The 22,007-nt window shown below is 34.9% G+C and overlaps 1 protein-coding gene across 2 annotated transcripts in view; it reads left to right on the forward strand.

Moving 5' to 3' along the window:
* usp32 (ubiquitin specific peptidase 32) overlaps positions 1-21,775 on the forward strand; it is a 152,399-nt gene extending 130,624 nt beyond the window's left edge. Inside the window, exons 20-34 of one of the 2 annotated variants that reach the window (XM_072242831.1) lie at positions 314-452; positions 3,217-3,322; positions 3,772-3,945; positions 4,752-4,926; positions 7,316-7,467; positions 7,813-7,924; positions 8,658-8,869; positions 9,652-9,836; positions 11,925-12,011; positions 12,524-12,644; positions 12,847-13,038; positions 14,603-14,849; positions 15,147-15,622; positions 18,841-18,933; positions 19,498-21,775. In XM_072242831.1, coding sequence (XP_072098932.1) covers positions 314-452; positions 3,217-3,322; positions 3,772-3,945; positions 4,752-4,926; positions 7,316-7,467; positions 7,813-7,924; positions 8,658-8,869; positions 9,652-9,836; positions 11,925-12,011; positions 12,524-12,644; positions 12,847-13,038; positions 14,603-14,849; positions 15,147-15,622; positions 18,841-18,933; positions 19,498-19,671 — 2,645 coding nt within the window. In that variant the 3' untranslated portion in view covers positions 19,672-21,775. The remainder of the gene's footprint in view (positions 1-313; positions 453-3,216; positions 3,323-3,771; positions 3,946-4,751; positions 4,927-7,315; positions 7,468-7,812; positions 7,925-8,657; positions 8,870-9,651; positions 9,837-11,924; positions 12,012-12,523; positions 12,645-12,846; positions 13,039-14,602; positions 14,850-15,146; positions 15,623-18,840; positions 18,934-19,497) is intronic. The other variant, XM_072242832.1, reaches the window with a different exon arrangement.
* Positions 21,776-22,007: the final 232 nt, after the last annotated feature.

Here is a 22,007-nt window from a genome sequence, read left to right on the forward strand (position 1 = left end):
GTATTGTTCATGTAGCACCATGGTCCTGAAAAACGTCTCGTTTTTACTGTGTACTGTACCAGCAGTTATGGTCGAAATGGCAATAAAAAGTGACTTGACTGGACTTGGGATGTACCCAGACTTGGTGGTGAAGAAGTCAGGGCATGTATTAACCATCTTTTCAATTAATTAACAGTACCTTGAGTGACAAACGTTAAATGTTCCATTGTTTATTTACAATCAAACTTTAATTTGCTAATTTCCATTCCTGTTTTTGTTGCTACCAGCTTCATAAAGTACATCATAATTAGGTTCACTAATGTTTTTGTTCTAGTTCCAACTGAAAAAGGTGCCACAGGGTTAAGTAACCTGGGAAACACATGCTTTATGAATTCCAGCATCCAATGTGTCAGTAACACACAGCCACTTACTCGGTACTTCATCTCAGGAAGACATCTTTACGAACTCAATAGGTAAGAATTTCAATTCAATTCATTGATATAAATGAAACTAGTTTCCTTGTGTTCATTGGAATTTCAAAATTAATTTGAATTCTGCTTTTGATTAATACAACAGTACAGAAACTGTTTCTGAATCATTAGTTTAAAAGTGAAACTGCTAATAATCCAAAATTATTTCAAAATTGTGGAAGATTTGCACTCGCAACAGATTTGATTTATTCCCTATGCATTTCATTATCAAATTTGAGCTGATCTGATATATTGTAAGCAGTTTGATTTTATTGAATTTATATTGTGAAGTCTTAATTTGCAAATCCTCGATTAAAAGTAATTCTCAACAAAATTCATCAATTTAATTTTATTAAGAATGATATTAATAGCAATTCATATATAGCATGTAAATACTCATTAGTATTATTTAGAGTGGCTTAGTGATCATGTTGTGGCCATGATGTGAGGTATGATTTGTACTGAATTACTTCATACTATTCTGCAATTTTGATATTGTGGTCCTGCCAAACTCATGATTGATTACATGATCTTTTTTTAACTGTATAACTACTATCTATCAACAACTATTGTGCCATTTTTATTGCACGGTAGTTTTGGTTTGAGCTTGCCTAAGTATAAATATTCTCATTAGTATTTTCAGCACTTACAATCTTTCTAGCTCTTCGGAGAAGAGCTGTCAAATGTGTTTGTTAAGAGCTGATTAATTGCTGAAAATAATACTAAAGGATTTCATTTAAATGTTATTTATATTTGGTTTTGTACCATTAATTCAAAATAATAATTCATGAGCACACATCTTAGATCTATTATAACAACAATCAACCATATTGTTGACTTTTGATAATTCAATTCAATATTCTTAACTTTAGCATTGTCCACATGGAGAAATAACATCACTTATTAAGTTTGAAATTCTTAAGGATTCATTTGTTCAAAAGTCAGAATGGTAGCTCTATGATTTTCCTTCTGCTTGTCAACAATTACTAAAACCCACTTTTCAATTATTATATAATTGTTATTTTCTTTAACATTACTCTTACTCATTTCTTCCCCCTCCTTTGATTGGCATTTGAAGTGCCCTCATTATTCCAGTGCAGCTAATTAACTATATGGTCTATAATCGTCTTTGTCTTCATTATTCCAGAGGAGGCAATCAATAATACATTTCCAAAGTTTCCGTGGTCACACTTCAGTTAAAAGGCACAATTATATTTTGTTTAATTTGATTATATGTCATGCCCCATAAAATAATTAGAATTTTAAAAATGCAGATTGTGGAAAATCTGAAATAAAAGGAGAAAGTGGAGGAAACGCAAAGGTGAGGTAGCGTACAGTATGTGCAAAGACAAAGTGTTAGCATTTCAGATTGAAGACCGTCAGAATGGGGAAGAGAAAACAAATTGCAGAGAATATAAACTACAAAGGGCAAGCTTATGAACTGGGCAGGTGGATGTAGTGTAGAGGCTTAGTGTCTGTCAGTGCCTTTCTTGGTAGTGCAGTTGGTTGCTTGGACCAGATATCTTGCACTGCTTGGACCCTACTCATTTCCAGCATGGGATCATGCTGGAAGAAACAGAAAATAAAGAAAACACTAAGCAAGTCAGGCAGACAACCAGGGTGATAAAAGGTCTACTCCAGAATTAACTTTTCAATCCACAAGATGGGCTTTCTTTAGAGTTAACCAGGTTTTTAACTTTACACTAAATGTTTAAGTTGCATTTATTAAAATACTTGAACAAGTACATCAGGCCTGATAAAAGATCTACCTAATTTTCCCCTCTGAATTAGTGAAAGTGGTGAAAAACTTGTTACTTATCCACTAAGACCATAAACTTATACTGTGTTTATTGCTATTTGCAGCAGCATATCTCTAAGCTGTACTCAGTACAATACAATATTGCTTTCTTGTATTTTTGAGTTTATAATATCAAGCATGGCCAGTGCACTGCTAACATACATGGCACTTTGCCTTTTAATGGCTTCCAGTACAATGAGATTGCACCTTTGAATTGAATTGCCAAAAAATTTAAATGATAAAATTGTAGCAAGATAATTAGTTTGCATATGATGCTCAAGTTTTAATTCTTTCTAGTAATGAATGCGATTTTTAAACAGCTGTTTTCAAAACAAAATGTTTTTGGGCAAAAGGATACAGATTATATATATATATATATATATATATATATATATGTGTGTGTGTGTGTATATATATATATATATATATATATATATAGATACAGTTTATATGTCAGATTTAATATTATCTTTTTTATGCCTTTTCAACTATCTCCATGAAACTACAGCAAATTGGGGCAGCCGCCTTAATGAACTGAAACGTATTGTTTCCAATATGTCCCATTTAACTGGAATCCGAGGGACTTGGCTAAAGCACTTGTCTTGTATTTGTTACATTATATCCACATTTCTAAGTGAATGGCACAGAACTCAAATGTGCAAATCATGCTTTTTTTCAAAAAGTAACGTGTCAACATACTCATGTTAAGGGAAATGTGAGATGCAGCAGTATTCTAAAATTAATTCTGAGCGATATGTCTGTTTGGATTATTACATTAGCCTTTTTTAAATGCCTCCTTGAGAGTCCTCAACATTAATAATGTTACTACAACCAAAAGTGGGTAATTGCCTCTGAAATAACCAGTGACACCTGACTTTTAATTGAATGTCTACAGTGTAATTTTGCATGACACTAATATTAGATAACTTTGGTTTGTTGTAAGTAATTTGTGTATGTAATTTAATGCAGGGCTAATCCATTAGGAATGAAAGGTCATATGGCCAAGTGTTATGGAGATCTTATCCAAGAGTTGTGGAGTGGAACTCAGAAAAATATAGCACCACTTAAACTCAGGGTAGGACACCAAATTAATATGAGATATTTAATGGAATAAAACCTATGTGTATTAGCAACTTAATCAATACATATTGAATTCAGAAGTGTTGGTACTGGCAATTTTTAATAGAATCAATGAGGCATATTTGGAATAATTGATTTTTGATGTGTTTGCTGCTATTTTGTACTGCATTAACTATTTCTGTTAGATAATCCTTTCTGGCCTAATTATGTGAAATCTGATGGATGTGTAACAATGGTAAAATTTCAGAATTGAAGTCATCTAATGTGCAGATTTGACATTTGTTTTTGCAAACCTGAAAAATGAATGGTTAAATATAAAGCTTTAATGCTAAAGGGGATTTTTGGAGGGGTAAGAGAGGAGAGAGAACAATAAGGATTAATACTGTCAACAGAAGCATTTTGTTTGCTTTTTATCAACATAAGGATTTTATTTGTATATTTTAGTGGACAATAGCAAAATATGCTCCAAGATTTAATGGTTTCCAGCAACAGGACTCTCAGGAGCTTCTAGCATTCTTGTTGGATGGTCTCCATGAAGACCTCAACAGAGTTCACGATAAGCCTTACGTGGAATTGAAGGACAGTGATGGTCGTCCAGATTTTGAGGTTGCAGCAGAGGTCAGTAGGTTTCTTTTTGAAACATTTGAAATACAAAATTTGTGTAATCAAAGTATATTCTGGGTTTTTAATGGTCTTTGGAGTGATTTGGGGATTTTACATTCCTAACAATAAACTGGAGTTTGCCAGTTTGTTCTGTTTTAACAGTCTGATTTTAAAAGTGAATTTTCAGAACTTTATTGTTTCTCTCCTTTGATCACCAGGAAGGGTCTTATTTTGCATCTTTTTCTTTGCCTTTTGATCATTTGGACAAGAAAAAAATAGAAAAAAAAGTGTACCTTGAGAAAATACAGAAATACCAATTTCATAACATTAATCTGCAAATGAATCTGGGCGAAAACTAGAGTTGTGTTTAGACCGTGTTCATAATTTGACGAATTATGTCAGTTTATTGCACAGAAATAATTGCAGTAAGAACAACTGGAATCCTGTTTTAAAATCATGTGGAGCATTTAATTGTGAGAAATGTTATGAAATATGAAACATAATTCCATGTTTCTTGCTGTGTATAATCAGCAGGCAGGATTTTAATTGCTTATCGTGCTAATTAATGCAACTTTTCCAGTTTTCAATCATTTGAAATTTGAAATGAAGTAAGAATTGTATATTGGTGTAAATGCTTCCTACATAAGTACTTTTAACTGTACTATCTGTAAATTTTTTTCTTCTAACTTCTGTTTTAAAGGGAAAAACATTTCAATTCACAGTGTATACTTTAAAGCTGAATGTTTTAACGGTTATAAGAGATCCTGATGATCATGTTGCTAATGGCAAACACTGCTCTCACACTTGTCTTACCCTTGCAGGCATGGGAAAATCACTTGAGGAGAAATAAATCAATTGTTGTTGACCTTTTTCACGGGCAGCTAAAATCACAAGTCAAATGCAAAACGTGTGGTCACATCAGTGTTCGATTTGATCCATTCAATTTTTTGTCTTTGCCTCTGCCAATGGATAGCTTTCTACACCTAGAAATAACAGGTTTGTTGTTACAACCTCTTTGTTGGAGTTACGTATGAAGCCTAAGACAGTGATGAGAGTGGGATTGAAGAACTGAGATGGCCAGTTTGGATTAGCAATATAGGCCTTGCCAGCAATGCCTATAAACTGAAAAGCTAATAAAATAATTACCTTTGTTACACCAGTTTTCTCAGTCTTCCTGCAAGATGGTGTTTGTAAAGTTGCTGTGGCTTCTTAATACAAAATAACTAGAAACAAACAAGTTCAGGTCCACATTTATTGTCATCTGACTGTACATATCCGCAACCAAACAAAATAATGTTCCATGGTGCACCGACAAAAAATATATCACACACAGAACATCAATCAAAGTATTACCATAAATAAATTAATAAAGTATAATTCAAAATGCATGTAGTGCACAGCACAGGTGAACGGTAAAGGGCTCGCTGTCCTAGTAACAAGACCTTGGTGGCGGTGTTAGTCTCTCAGCCTGAGGGAAAAAGCTGTTACCCAGTCTGACAATCCTGGTCCTGATACTCCTGTGTGACCTCCCTGATGGTAGTGGGTCAAAGAGTTAGCAGGATGGGTGGTAAGGATTCTCAATTATATCTTCATATAATCCTGGTAAATGTTACTAATAGGAGCGAAGGAGCCCCCAGCAAACCTCTCAGCAGTTTTTACTATCCTTTGGTATTGATTCCAATACATTACAGATTCCATACCATACCATACAATACAATGATGCAGCCAGATAGGACACTCTTAATGATGTTCCTGACAAAAGTTGTTAGAATGGGTGCAGGAGCCTTGCACACCTCAAGCTCCTCAAAGTATAGATGCTGTTGTGCCGCCTTGACTAATGAGGAGGTGCTGTGGATCCAGGTTGGATCGCCTGTTTGGTGCACACCAAGGAACTTTGTGCTGTTCACTCTCTCCATGACAGAGCCATTGTTGTGCAAACCCAAAATTGTTTAACTGTCAAAACAGAAATTGTGTATTTCTTTCTTCCCTCTTATACCTCCCTTCTCATTTGGAGAGAAATAATTTATAATATTCATCTCTCAGTCTTTCTGTACTTTGAAAATATAGTAAGAAAACTTAGATAGAAAAGTTGCTCAGAACATTTGAGTTGACATCGGCATACAACAAAGTAAAATTATTCAAAGAGCATGAGTTGAATTAGAACAAATTTTTTCCTTTGGGTGTGGACTTGCTATACAAATCTGGCAGTCTAATTACAATTTGCCATTTTTTAAAGGTGTTTAGCATGTGAAATGGAAATGTAAAGCAGTAATGTCTGATGTTGGAGATTGAAGCACATAAATAGCTAGAGAGGAAGGGCATTTTGCATCACAGAATCACTTTGATAGATGGTCTGAAGACGTCTGTGGTAAAAGTCATGCCAAACATGGCACCTTATTAAGCATCTTTTTGAATATAAAGAAGAAATGTTGGAGATCCTCACTAAGACAGACAGCATCTGTTGAGAGAGAGAGAGTTCATGTTTCAGATCTATTGTCTTTTGTCACAGCTGCTAAAGTACAAAAATAAGTACATTTTAAGCTGCAGAAAGGGGAATGAGTGAAGAGAGAGCAAAAAGAATGTCTGATAGGATAAGACAAAATTGTCTGGGTGATGCAATTGCTTTCAGTGCTTTCTAGATAATCATAGTTAACCTGTCTGAAGCAATGTAGGCAGAGGGAAATGAATGAGGGCAGTTAGGAAAAGAAAGAAATCAACATACTGTTACTGTGAGGGCAGAATAGAGCAATTGCTGGAAATACTCAGATCAGACAGCATTTTGGGGAAATAGAAGCTGACTGTATTACAGTCCTGATGCATGAAAAAAAGAGTATCTGAAATTGCTAAATGCAGAATTAAGTCTCAAGGGTTACAACATACCTGGATGGAAACCTTCAGCTTTGTTGGAGATGTGTAGCAAACCTAAGACAGTAGTCAGTGGAAGTGGGATTGGAGAATTGAGGCAGCAGGAAAGAGAAGCAGTGTCATGTTTCAGGATTGACTAAAGTTGTAAAAGAAGAAATACGGGATGAGTGGTTGGTGGATATGCAGATGAAAACCAGGAAGTTACAGAGAATGAAAAGATGAACACTCTGTAAGATGCTTCCATTTATTTACTAGGTAGATCTTCAATGATTATTTTGTATTGTTACCTAAACAATTGCTGTTTTATGATGAATAAGGCATTAAAGGACAGATGTATTCAGATGTTCCATAGCTTCTAATTAAGGAAAAAAAAAGTCACCCAGGAACATTTTGATTCTTTTTCAACCTCCAGATTGAGTAAAGTTCTACTGAAGGAATGGATTAATGTTTGGATTATGTTGCTAAAAACTAAAATGGTAAAGGTTTTGCTTATCTGATAAGTCAATACTTTCTCTTTCAGTTATCAAATTAGATGGTTCAACACCAGTCCGATATGGTTTACGACTGAATGTGGATGAGAAATATACTGGTTTAAAAAAGCAATTAAGTGAGTTATGTGGACTAAAATCAGAGCAGATCTTGCTGGGAGAGGTTCATGGTTCCAATATAAAAGTGAGTATCCTTTTTCGTGTTTCAGAAACAACTGTGCATTGAACAGCTCCTACATAAACTGTGCTGCTTATTGAGTTGAAACTAAGATTTAAATTCTTAATGGAATCCTCTCAAAACAAACAGCTAATGGAATGTAGGCCTTCAGTTGATGTAGAATACAATTTGGGAAATTCAAAGCATAAACTTAATCTAGCTGTATTCTGGAGAATAGTCATAAATTGGTCAGGTGTAATATTTGATGAACATGCACAACTTCTGATTTTTCTAAAATAAAATTACAATCCTTTTAATTAATAGAAATATAAAATAAGCTGTAACCTAGTAAATGATTTTTGTTTTAATCAGAATTTTCCTCAGGATAACCAGAAAGTGCGCCTGTCAGCAAATGGTTACCTTTGTGCTTTTGAGATCCCTGTTCCAGGATCACCAACCTCAGCCACTTCTCCTGTACAAACAGGTAATATTCCATTGAGATGTGCATGGGTATAGTTGTGAATATGGATAAATTGTAGGTAGTAAACATTTGTTAGGATTAGTGCAAATACTGAAAAATATCAGCCATCTGATTTATGTTCTGTGCTCTTGCAAGTGATGTTCAAAAGGACAGCTTGCATGCAAAAATAAAGAAGTTTCTATGCTCACATTTAACCTGATGTCATGAGATTTCCCTCATTGACCAATAAAAATTAAAGATGCTGGACCAGACCCAAATCCACAAAAGACTTAACAGGTTGCAGGCATTAGCATTGTTGATTAATTAAATGGGGAAATTTCAAATGGGAAAATTCAATCATTTGCATTAGTGTAATTTCTAATGATGTCAATTTGCAACTGTATTGTGGTAATATGGATTGGTGATATTAAAAGGCTTAACGTGGTGCTCTGAAGTTCCCCTATCACTGTTGTTTGCTGTTCTCATTGAACCAGTAACCTGTTAATTAAGTTGATTAATATTGCTGTGAAAATGGTAATTTCACACAAACAATTTGGAGTTGCTCTCCTATACACAATAATTATTTTGTCAAGCTGGTTACTCCTGAAGGTGGTGAGAAGTATTTGGAACCATTTGTAAGACAATTAGTTTTGATTGCCCTCTATGACACAAGTAACACAAGGAACTATTTGAATGCAATATGTTTTGAAATAATTTTGCATTATTTATTAAAGTGTTGTTTTCTTCTATTTGTAAGATTCCTCCCAGGTGCCATTGAATAATGGGAGGCTTAACCAGTCTTCAAATGCAAATCCAATGAAGCCAAATCTGATTCCGAATGGAATTCCTAGTACTGAGGTGCCAGCTGACAATGAGAAGAGTCTCTCAAATGGACTACCTAATGGACATTTGCCAGGGGTTAATGATAATCCATTCATAGGATACATCATTGCCGTTCACAGAAAAATGGTAATGCACTTCTTCAAAACAAAGTTACCATTTAAAAATTGAAATAAACATTAGCCTTGTATTATAATCTCAAAACCAATTCTGTATTCCATGTGTATCAATATGAACTGTGCTGTCAAATATAGTAAAATAAATTCAGCTATTCATCAATGTCGTAAATCTTGTTGAAGTGTTGTAGTGTATTTAAAGAAGTGATTTCTCATTTAACATCAGTTGAATTAAAACGCAATGTTATATCTGACAGGATGATAAAGAATGTAGAATAATCCAATAATCATTCAGTTTCCAGCAGTTTACTTGCCTCACTGAAGAGTTACTCTATCTTTTGTGAATTTTGGAGATCTGACTTTTCAAACTGGGTTCTGGTAATTTTGGTATTTAATTCTACCACTTAACCTCAACTTTCATTCAGTCATCTTCTTATTTCATCATTAAATTGATATAGCTGACCTGTAACATCTATAAATTATCTATTGGAACACCAAATGCTGAAGTTACTACAACGTCTGATGGCATTCCTCCTGAGAGAAGTTGATTGCCAAAATTTAGAATCTATCTTTGTTAAACTGTGATTGACCAATGAGGACTTGGGAATTGTTCAGTATGATTCTATTTTTCATCCCTTGAAAAATTTAGCAATATTGATTATTTTTTTTCCCCTTTCTTTGCTTTTGCTTGATCATCAGAGGTACATTGCTATATCCTAATACCCAATGATGTATCATTGTAACAGCACATCTTGTGTGCAACCTGGCTCATTCTATTATTTATCTTTTATACAGATGCGGACAGAACTGTATTTTCTGTCCTCCCAGAAAAATCGCCCCAGCTTGTTTGGTATGCCACTTATTGTACCCTGCACCATACATACACGCAAGAAAGACCTCTATGATTCTGTATGGATACAGGTGTCACGGCTTGCCAGTCCTTTGCCACCTCAGGAAGCAAGCAACCATGCTCAAGACTGGTCAGTACAAGTAATATTAATTTTCACTCCTCAGTGTATTTTTTTTACTAGTTGATGTAAGTTCTAACATAGTTTACATGAACTGCAGTAAAAGCTTTTCTAATGATATTTCTTCTGACATTCTTCAGGGGATTAGATGGTGGATTTTTCACATAAAATAAATGTTGCATCTAGTCTAAGATCTCGCGTTCTTAAGAGAAGACATAAAACTTTTTGGAGGAACATGAATACACAATGCTAGGAATTCTGTGTTTCTTTTAAACCACACATGCAAACTCTTGAAGGGCTGGCAATTTCTTCCATTTCACAGAGAGCACTCACTCGGCTCAGTATTTTCATTAAAAATGCCAGACTTATAGGGTAACCATGTAAATAAAATTACACCATAACCAACACATTAAGTTATTATCCAGCAATGAAGTAATGTTTTTAAAATCTGGAGATCTTATTTAAAATCTGAGGAACGCATGTTATGTTCATGGTTTTTAGATATTAAATTTAAGCAGAAGTTAATAGATTCTTGATTGGTCAAGACATTAAGGGATAAAGGTAGGAGATTGGGTCTGAGAGGAAAATTGGATCAGCCTTGATAAAATGGTGGAGCTGACCCAATGGGCCACATAGCCTGATTCTGCTCCTATATCTTATGGTTTTTTTTTAATCTTCGCTCTCTCTTATTTGCTGATTTTGTTTTTATTTCATGATGCTCTTTCTATCTCTGATGAAATTTGTGAAAACAGGTGTTCTTTAATAAATTTAGAAAGATATACCTGTGCTTGTAGATACAAATTTAAGTACCTTCATCCCATTGTAATTGGTCTGTATTGAAAATTATGATACTGTAAGTTTATAATTTGATTTGAAACATTTTTACATAATGTAGTATATTATTCATACAACAATCAGCACAATTCTATATGCTGACACGCACAAGCATGTGTATTATCAATATGGTATCTGTTTATCAATACCATGTTTCTGTGTACCAGCAAGCAGACCAGCTGTTTCCTATCGTTCTTGCCGCCTTAAGTTGTTTTTCCACAATAAACTTGGCACTTTGTGGCCTAAGCTCAGTGTTCTGATCAGATGCAATACTTTTTATTGCATCTCATTGTTCACCTTCATCCCAAAAAAAGAGAAATCTTTTGAATTCCCAGATTCCAAATTTTGCCTGGAATCTATTTATTTGCCATTCAATGCAAATGCCTTTTGTAATGGTTTGAAAAGAGGGAGAATTATTGGTAGTTTACCCATCAAGGTGATAGAATTGAACCTCTACTAATTTTGTTGCCACTTACATTGATTTTCATAGTGACATGCAGCATGGCAATATTAGGCAAGATCTCTGCAGTTTAGCAGTAAACAATCGATCATCTATCCAATTCAACTCCTCATTGTCTTACTTTTGTCAAACTCTTACTTTGGAATCAAAGGGTATCCGTTCAAGTCAACTTCAAATATATGAAAGTATAATCTAAACTGAAAGAACAGTGTTATAATTATAAATTTTCCTACTATCTTGGTCTACATATATCCTTGTTGTCCCCATTTAATGTTGGCAGAAAAGCACTGATCATTTATTGCAGTCCAAGATTTGGAATCTGAGTTGATAGCCATATATTCTGAAATTAATGACAATATTTTTAACCAGAGAATTTGCTAAACTATAAGACACAGGAGCAGAATTAATCCGATAGTATTGCTACCATTCATTCTACACTTTCAAGCAGTTAACTATATTGTCAAACTATGTTCTGCTGTTTTAATTGCTTTAAATAGACCTGGAGTTGAGGATGTATGAGCGCTTAAGTAAATACAAGCTTGTTTCATCTTATCTCATGCTAATAGTTTCTGTTAAGATAAACTAATCTCTATTGTCTTCTACACAATCTGCTCCATTTTAAGTTTGGTCAACCCATATTGTTTCTTTTCTTTCAGAATATTGTTTTTATTTGAGCATTCCCTACACATCTTTTGAAATCGTTATCCATTGATTTTCAAGATTATGCTGTAATTATTTTTTAAATCAATTTACTTCATAAAGCTTCATTTGCTTCTTTAAAGATTAATATTATATTTCTCTTCTAGTGATGACAGTATGGGCTATCAGTATCCATTCACTCTTCGAGTTGTTCATAAAGATGGAAATTCCTGCTCGTGGTGTTCATGGTACAGGTAAGAATTAAAATCATTTAAAGTTTTTGCAAGCTTATCAAGAATTTATGATAACTGGTAAAGTGGTGTTAAGGTCATTGCTTAGTATCCAGTTGATTATACAGTATATGCATTTTTCAAACCAGAGAATATGGTTCATAGGATCAACCTTGTATGATAGCTGCTCAGTTGCTAAGTTATCAGTATTATGTGGTCGTTGTCCCATTAGCAAGATCCATGCTAACTGCAGTAGAAATCTGATACACACCAATGTACCAAAGTTCTCTTTAAAACTAGACTGGTGAATTGCTTACAGCCAGCCATCAGCCTGGCATTGTATGCAAAAGATAAAATATTGAAAATGAAAACAAATCTACCTTTATTTTAAAAAGTATCAAGTATTTTATTGTTCAAAATAAAGAAAATGCAGAAAGTATTAAAATTCTTCTCCTAATGTACGTGATTTCCCTTTACCAGTAGTACAAGTAGTATATTTCTTCGTCTAAACCATGCTTGTACTTTGGCTGTTGCAGATTCTGCAGGGGGTGCAAGATCGAATGTTCCAATGAAAGAGCTTGTGTTGGGAATGCTTACATAGCCATTGACTGGGATCCAACTGCTTTACACCTTCGATATCAGACATCACAAGAGAGGGTAAATATTTTATTCATTCCATAGCAGTGTAACAAGTTGTAGAATTTGTTTTTATTTCATATTTCTTTTTTTTTGCCATTCCAATAGTCTGACAACAGCACACAGTAAATGCATATGCTAACACAAACTTCTAACTGGCAACTATGCAACGATGTGTGAAGACTAAGATTAATCATGATTTTTAATTGTTTTAAATTGTCAGATATGTGAGGAACATGAAAGTGTTGAGCAGAGTCGACGAGCACAAGCAGAGCCTATTAATTTGGACAGCTGCCTCCGGGGTTTCACCAGTGAGGAGGAATTGGGGGAGGATGAGCTATATTATTGCTCCAAATGCAAAACTCATCGCCTGGCAACAAAGAAGCTTGATCTCTGGAGGCTTCCACCAATATTGGTACTGAGAATAAAGGCTCTTAATTTTATCAAGCGCACACAGACTTAAATAACTTTCACTCCTCCATATTTAAAAAGTAAAAGTAATTTTAGAAGAAAACCTACAGCACAATACAGGCCCTTCTTAGTTCAGAAATTACCCAGGGTTTCCCATAGCCCTTATTTTTCTAAGCTCCATGTCCCTATGCAGGAGTCTCTTAAAAGACCCTGACGTATACGCCTCCATCACTGTCACTGGCAGCCCAATCCACGCACTCACCACCCTCTACGTAAAAAAACAAACAACTTTCCCCTGACATCTCCTCTATACCTGCTTCCAAGCACCTTAAAACTGTGTCCTCTCATGTTAGCCATTTCAGCCCTGGGGAAAAAGCCTCTGACTATCCACATGATCAGTGTCTCCCATCATCTTATACACCTCTACCAGGTCACCTCTCATCCTCTGTTGCTCCAAGGAGAAAAGGCCAACTTCACTCAACCTGTTCTCATGGGGCATGCTCCCCAATCCAGACAACATTCTTGTAAATCTCCTCTGCACCCTTTCTACAGTTTCCACATCTTTCCTGTAGTGAGGTGACCGGAACTTAGCACAGTACTCCCAAGTGGGGTCTGACCAGGGTCCTATAAAGCTGTAACATTACCTCTCTGCTCTTAAACTCAATCCTACGGTTGATGAAGGCCTATGCACCATATGCCTCCTTAACCACAGAGTCAACCTGCACAGCAGCTTTGAGTGTCCTATGGATTTGCACCAAAAGATCCCTCTGATCCTCCACACTGCCAAGAGTCTTACCATTAACACTATATTCTGCCATTGTACTTGACCTACCAAAATGAATTTCATCTACCACTTCTCAACCCAGTTTTGCTTCCTATCGATGTCCCACTGTAACCCCTGACAGCCCTCCACACTATCCACAACACCCCCAACCATTTACTAACTCGTCCCTTCACTTCCTCATCCAGGTCATTTATAAAAAATTGTGAAGCGAAGGGGTCCCAGAACAGATCCCTGAGGCACGCCACTGGTCATCAATCTCCATGCAGAATATGACCTGTCTACTACCGCCCTTTGCCTTCTGTGGCCAAACCAATTCTGGATCCACAAAGCAAGGTCCCCTTGGATCCCATGCCTTTCTGAATAAGCCTTGCAATGGAGTACCTTATCAAATGCCTTGTTGAAATCCATATACACTACATCTACTGCTCTACCTTCATCAAGGTGTTTAGTGACATCCTCAAAAAAAATTCAATCAGGCTTGTAAGGCACGCCATGCTGATTATTCCTAATCATATTTTGTTCAAACCTTTTAGTTTCTATAATATAATTTTACTGTTGTTTTACTGACTGATACGTGCAAGAAGATAAGCGGGTTCTGAGAGACAAAAAAAAACATTGTTTACCTAAGATTATAGATAATAAGTTTTGACAGTAAATGCAGATGGGGTAATTCTAGTGTATTTAATGTGATAAATAATATTTAAGAATCTTAAGTTATTTGGCCCAAAACAATTCACCAATAAAACATTTTATATACTAACTGTATAATGCATTTTCTCAACAGATAATTCACTTGAAAAGATTCCAGTTTGTTAATGGCCGCTGGATTAAATCACAGAAGATTGTTAAATTCCCCAGAGAAGGTTTTGACCCTGGTGCTTTTTTGGTACCTCGTGATTTAATGCAAACTGAACAGCAGACTGCACAAATGGAGCTAAGGAAATCAGATTTGAGGAATACCCAGGATTCGGAAACTGGTGACGGTCTTGGAGTACAATCTGGTGTAAACTTGGGCATTTTAAATGTGAAAGGTATTTGATGCTTGTTATAATTTACTATATTGTTTGGTTTTATTATATTAATGCTTATTACTTAAAGTTTCATTTAGTTTGTAATTGCATGTTTCTCAATTAAGCATTTATTAACGAGATATAAATAAAGTTAAGAATTTCTACAAAAATCAATAGTCACAGCTGTTTAAAAGAAAACTTCATTTAGCCTTGCAATTAAAGTGAGGTGCATTTATTTTCCTAGTCAGAGGTGCTGAACTGAACAAACTTTCTGTTGCAATGCAAGTGCTTACCTCTAGTTTTTGTCTTCAACTTCAGCATCTCCACCTTCAAGGAGAAAAAATAAGAATAATTCATCAAGCAAAAACAACAGCCCTACAAACAGTCCCAAACAAGGAAAAAGCAGAGGACTGCTACGTTTATCACAACTTGGGAAGAACAAACTTTCGAACAGTAAAGAAAACCTGGATGACAGCAAAGAGAGTAACTGTAATGTGGATCAAATATTGGAGATAAAGAATGTTAGAAATGCCCACTTGGACCAACTAGTAGATGACCCTGATAAGGCAAAGAGCTCTGAGGGGAGCAATGAGGGAATAATTCCGGAAGTTGTGAAAACACAAAATACAGAATTGATTTTAGTCAATGGAGTGTGTCACGAAAAACAGCAGAATGGATTTGGGAGTTGTATTAGTAATGGAGAGTGTGAAAACCGCACAAATGAAGATGTAACTTCAGATAACCAAAGAGATCCAAACCTTTCGAACCCTCTATATAACTTGTATGCAATTTCAGTAAGTGCTGTAATTTTTTATCTATTGCATGGAGTAAACCAAATAAGTTTTCTCATTGTTACACAAATATTGAAATGTATAATACATAAATGTAAGATTTATAAATGGTGAACTTTGCTGCTTTTTTATTTTTATTTTTTTATCTAAACCATTTCCTTGTGAATCTGCGAAGTTCTGAACTTTGAAGCTGATATCATTGATTGATACTGATGAATCTATCAAGTTGAATAGTGGCACAAAACTTGGTCTTTTCCTCAAGTTCTATAGAGCTAATGAAATGCACTTTCTGAAGAAACCACTAATATAAAAATAAACTTGACTGACTTCAAGCTACCTTTTTTTTAAAAAAAAAATTGATGTTCAGCATTTCCTCTTGCAATGCACTGGGAAACAGATGGCTTTTGCATAATAGAAAAATGACAGTTTATAGTCTCCAGTCCACCCAGTTACCTGGGTTAAGAGATTATGATAATTAGATAACATAAGGAAGCATTCTCCAAAATGATAAAATAATTTTCAATGAATAGACAAAGGACTGTTAATCATGGCGCAGTACCTTTTGAAAGCAATGCATTGAATTTTAAAGTTAGCTTCAACTGTTTTTTTTAGTCACAACTTATAAATTTTAATTGCATTACCAAGTAAACTTAACCTCAATTTAATTAAATAACAGCAAACAAATCCTGTTGATCAATTCCACAGCAATTAAAAAGCTTCAAAAATTCATTTTCATACTTCTCTATTGTCAATCCAGGCTGTCAGATCTCAGGTACTACATTAGTGTCCAACTTCCATTGATTCTACTCTACTCCAGTTCCTATAGATAGCTTGTGGTCAATATTATATCATCCTTGTCACTGTAGGAAAATGCTTTCAGCATATAACTCAGTAGGACATTTTATCTGAGGCTTCGTGAGCATTTTCACCATTTCCCTGCTGTACTGTTTTATTAATTTCTGAAGAGAGCAAATTTGCCTCTGGTTACCATCTGTCTTAACCCCATGTGGCATATCTCCATCAAGCCTAAGTGTATGTTAAATGGATACGAATGTACAAAACCCTTTCAAACTTGGTACATTTTAACAAAGTGCAACTTCCTCTGAGTATAAGGAAAAAGAATTTAGTGAGCGAAGGAATTTGTGAGAGAGTGACTTAGAACATAGAACACAGCCATGAGAGGTAGTGACAAGGAGTCTCTAACTTAACTACTGGGAACTGGATAACTGACAGTTATGTGGAGAGGATATTCCAGAAAATGATCATCCACAATTTAAACTTTTGTATGGAGAGGGGGATTGGCTGACTGCAGGACAGACCAGAGTATCAAAAGATTCTGTAACAATCCTCAACTGGTATTCACTGCTGAAGATGGGAGAAAGTGATGGTTCATTAAGAGAATTCAGTCAGGGCTAGGGTGATGAGATTTTTTTATTAGTTATGTAATTGACAAGAGCAAGGATGTCATGATTTAACTGTATTAAACATTTATGCCACAGCTAGAGTACTTTGTACGATTCTCATCAGGGAATAGAGGAGATTTGCATGGATGCTGTTAGCGTTAAAAATTTAGAATTATGAGGAGAATTTCCAGACTGTGTTTTTGTATCATAGACTCCCAGAAGTTTAAAATTGAAATTCAAAAACATAATTATAAAGGCCAGTTTCCTTTATCAAAGATCTTTAACTGGAGGAATATATTTAACTTGTAGAATGATTTGAGAGGAGTTGAAAAAATTATTTCACTGAATAATTGGCACCTTGTGCCATGGTAATTTTCAATGACTTTCTTCTTTGTTAATCTGTTGGATTCTTTGAGGACATAATAGGCAGGACAGACAAAGAGTCAGTGGATGTTTACTTGGATTTTCAGAAGCCCTCAGACAAGGTGCCACACATGGGGCTGCATAATAAAATAAGAGCCCATGGTAGTACAAGAAAGATGCTAACTAGCATCGATAGAAGTTTGGCCGATTGGCAGGAGGCAAAGAGTTGGAATAAAGGGGGCCTGTTCTGGTTGGCTGCTAGTGACTAATGGTGTACCACGGGGGTATTGGGACCACTTCTTTTCATGTTATATGTCAATGATTTGGATGACAGTGTTGATGGCTTCATAGTAAAGAAGTGACAGATAGAATATAGTGTAGAGAAGTGTATGGGTATGGTTGTGCACTGTGGGTGAAGGAATAAAGGGGTAAACTATTTCTGAAATGGAGAGAAAATTCATAGTTCAGAGGTGCAAAGGGACTTGGGAGTCCTTGTGCGGGATTCCCTAAAGGATTACTTGCAGCTTAAGTTGGTGGTAAGGGAGGTAAATGCAATGTTTGCATTCATTTCAAGAGGACTAGAATATAAAATCAAGGATGTGATGCTGAGGTTTTATAAGACATTGGTCAGACTGAACTTGGAATATTATGAGCAATTTTGGGCTTATACGAAAAGATGTGCTGTATCGGAAAGGGTCCGGTGGAAGTTCACGAGAATGATTCTGAGAATGAAAGGGTTAACCTATGAGGAGCGTTTGACTCTGGGCCTATACTTACTGGAGTTTAGAAGAATGAGGGTGGATCTCATTGAAACCTATTGAATATTGAAAGGCCTGCATACAATGGATGTGATTAGAATATTTCTGATGGTGAGTCTAGGATCAGAGGGCACAGCTATTTAGCAGGATGTCCATTTAGACCAGGGATCTGAAGAAATTTTTTTTAGCCAGAAGGTGGTGAATCTGTAGAATTAATTGCCACAGATGGCTGAGGAATCCAGGACATTGGATATATTTAAAGCAGAGGTTGATAGGTTCTTGGTTAGTCATGATGTCAAAGGTTATGGAGAGAAAGCAGGATAATGGGGTTGAGAGAGAATCTAAAATCAGCCATGATGGAATGCTAGAGCAGATTCGATGGCTGAATGGCCTAATTCTTCTTCTGTCTTGCAGTGATCTCAGTTCTTTGGTGTTACATTCAGTGTAGTAAAGTTACATTACCAAGTGAATGTTCCTTTGCACAAAATTCCAGAAGCCTAAATGGAGATGCAGCAGGCTAGAAGTATCTGTAACAAAATTGCCTTAGTTTTATTCATTTCTTTTTCCAAGTATTCCAAGTGTTATTTTTTGTAAGATGGTAAATATTTGTGATGTGTGTAATTAATTAGGATAGTATATTTATAATCTAAATTTTGTCTGTAACGAAAATAATACTTACATTACTGTTATTTATTAGTGCCATTCAGGAATCTTGGGAGGAGGCCATTATGTCACGTATGCCAAAAACCCCAATGAAAAGTGGTACTGTTACAATGATAGTAGCTGCAAGGTAAGTTTATGAAGGAGAATTGTTTCTGTATTTCTTAATTAAATGCTAAAGCTTAAAACAGTGAAGTATATTAGCTCATCTCAATTATCTCAAGAAATGGCAATAGCTGCTAGTTTTGACAGCAATGCTAATAAGTAAAATAAATCTAAGTGTACCTTTTGGAAATTAAGAGCGCATAGTGAGGTTTGATGTGATTCATGGATCCAAGGCTTTGTGATACCATTATTCAATTAAAGGTAGATGGACTTCAAGGGACTGACATGCAGGAATGAATGGGAACCAGTTGAGCTGTTCACAGTTTTATTATCATTAGAATGCATTTTTTTTCAAACATAAATAGATAAGTTGTGTTTCCTAATTACAATGGCAGCTGTGAGGCCATTTTGCAGACTATTATCTAATTTCCACCTTCCTACACTTACAGAGGCCACAATCTTGGTTAATTAGTGACTCAACTTAGTGGATATTTTTCTATCTTGTGACCCTTGTGCCTCATTTTTTCTAACTTTGTCTTTCTTTCACTGCTGTGTATACCATTAAAGGAACCCTTTTTTTTTCTTGCAGGAAGTACATCCTGATGAAATTGATACTGACTCTGCCTACATCCTTTTCTATGAACAACAAGGTGTGGACTATGCACAGTTCCTGCCAAAGACAGAAGGCAAGAAAATGGCAGACACTAGTAGTATGGATGAAGATTTTGAATCTGACTATAAAAAATACTGTATTCTGCAATGAATGTGTTCTTCCATTAGCCAGATGCCACATGTTTGCTGAAAGACTGGTAACAAAACACTCCAAGTTTAGAATTTCAGGGTTGGACAGGTTTTCTGCTGAAAACATGCTGCTTCTGCAAATTCTTCTGTGATGATGAAGCACAAGAAAAACATGTAAAAGTTCTTGAAAACAGATGGTAATTGCGATTATTTTTTTTTCTCTCTCACTAGTTGCTGTTTGCAACTTGCATCAGTAGCCAATGTGATCTGCTACCTCCTTTAAACTGTTTGGGTTTCATGCATTGTGTTGACAAGACCAGAATGGTAGCATGCCAGGAAGAAATTTAAATGCACTAAAACTTGGGCTACAGCATATTAATTCTAACAGAGTTATAACTATCTGTGTGGACTACCTTTTCCCTTAACTTTGAGTGAATAGTTCATGGAACAGTTACATTTATTACCTTTTTAAACTACTTCAGCTTGTGTTTTAGTGGTTATATAGTGGTAGGAAAACTAATATTTAAAATTCTGGAGAATGCATATCTCAACTTAAAAAAATACAAAATAAGTGCCATGATCAATTGAACTCTTCATAAAACTAACAATGAATCACACAGCATCAACTTAAATAATTTAAAAAGGTAATACAAAGTTTAATTTGTTTCTTGAATTTTTCACACTTTTGATTTCTGTGACCCTTAAAACAAGAAAGACATTTTGTAGATCACATGTTGCTACTCTGAGGTCTAGATATTTTGTCCTGTTAACGATTCATATTTATTATGAATATATATGCTTAACTATCTTTAGGTTGTATATTATTTTTCTTTAGTTCAAAGTTTAAGAAACCTTATTTTGAAGGTTCAATAGTATTGCATCTAAATATCACTGCATTTTCAGCATTGCTAAATACCATTGGTTTTGTTTAAACCTGCATTGCATTACAATTATTTTGGATATAATACATTTTTATTTTATGTTATTTTAATGCCTGTGTGGACTTTTTACTTGATGTCATTACTTGAGCTGCAAAGCCTCCGTATACATCAATACTTTTTAAAGCAGAATTTTTTTCTTGGCACAAACAAATCCTAGTTCACAGAAACAGATGATTTGCTGACCTATTTTGCTATCTTTGAAACTGGAACGGCATTTGAATTCTAGAGTTAGGTACTATGAATGAACAGTGTTTTGCCTTTAGAGGTTATTGCAATTCCCACCCAATGTGATTTTTATTGATATACTTCAACATCCTATAGCTACTTTGATGATCTTAAATGTATGTGTAATTGTATAGAGACTACTAATTAAGCTCAATGGAAGAGGAACATTGGCAAACACAATATAATGTAATATTTATCTCTTTATTTTTGTCATTGTAGTCAGTGTTGCACAGTTTTCAAACTTATTTCAAAAGTGATGGTTAAACTCTCTGTTTCATTGCTTGATATTCAATCAATCATACCTTGCTTTATCTACACAGCAGAGTTTGTGCACTTAACATTAAACAGTTCGGTGTATTAAAATTTCTGGTAAACATATCGGTGCACATTGTTAAGAACAAATCAGCAATCTTGTGTTAATTTGTGTTTCCACAATTGTTCCTCTTTTTGCGTTATACATGAATTTAAAATGCCTGAGTGATTGATTGTGTGAGAAATGAGTATTTTAAACCATCCTCTCTGTCACAATCCTGAAATAAGGGCAAGTAGTGCAATCTACTGCTGTATTGTGTGTTCTTACAAGTCTATTATAGATATAATGGTTGAAAAATATTCTTTTTTATTAAATTAAATCATTAATAACTGAAGAATTTATTAAATTATCTGAGTAACTACATTACATCTTGTAAATTCTTGTAAAAAATATTGACATTGCACTGAATTAATTGGAAAATTTTATGTACATAAGAGCTTTGTAAATATGGCAGTGATGTATTGTAATACAAGCTGTAAAAACTGTACTTGTAATTGTATATGGAGTGAACCTGTTCATCTGTAACTATTAAAAGAGACAATAAATACAGTGGCTGGAATGTCTGAGTTGAATAAGTGTGTAAATTAACTTTATTGATCAAGCAAGAGGCTGTGACTGAGAATGGTGTAAAACTGCTTTTGCTAAATTATTACATTGCTAAATGGCAAATCTATAGATCCTGTATTTATTATTCATTTTGTAAAGAACTGATCCCTTCAATTATTTAATGCACTGATATCTGTAATGTGTAACTCTTTTCTTAAAAAAAATGCATCCACTTTTGTAGAAAGTGGGATCCATAATAGTAAACTAAAAGATTTTATTACATATTCATACAACTTGATTACAAGATGCAATTTTTGTCCTAGACCAGATACA

The sequence above is a fragment of the Mobula birostris genome, chromosome 25 (assembly GCF_030028105.1).
Source record: "Mobula birostris isolate sMobBir1 chromosome 25, sMobBir1.hap1, whole genome shotgun sequence".
Taxonomy (NCBI): Eukaryota; Metazoa; Chordata; class Chondrichthyes; order Myliobatiformes; family Myliobatidae; genus Mobula; species Mobula birostris.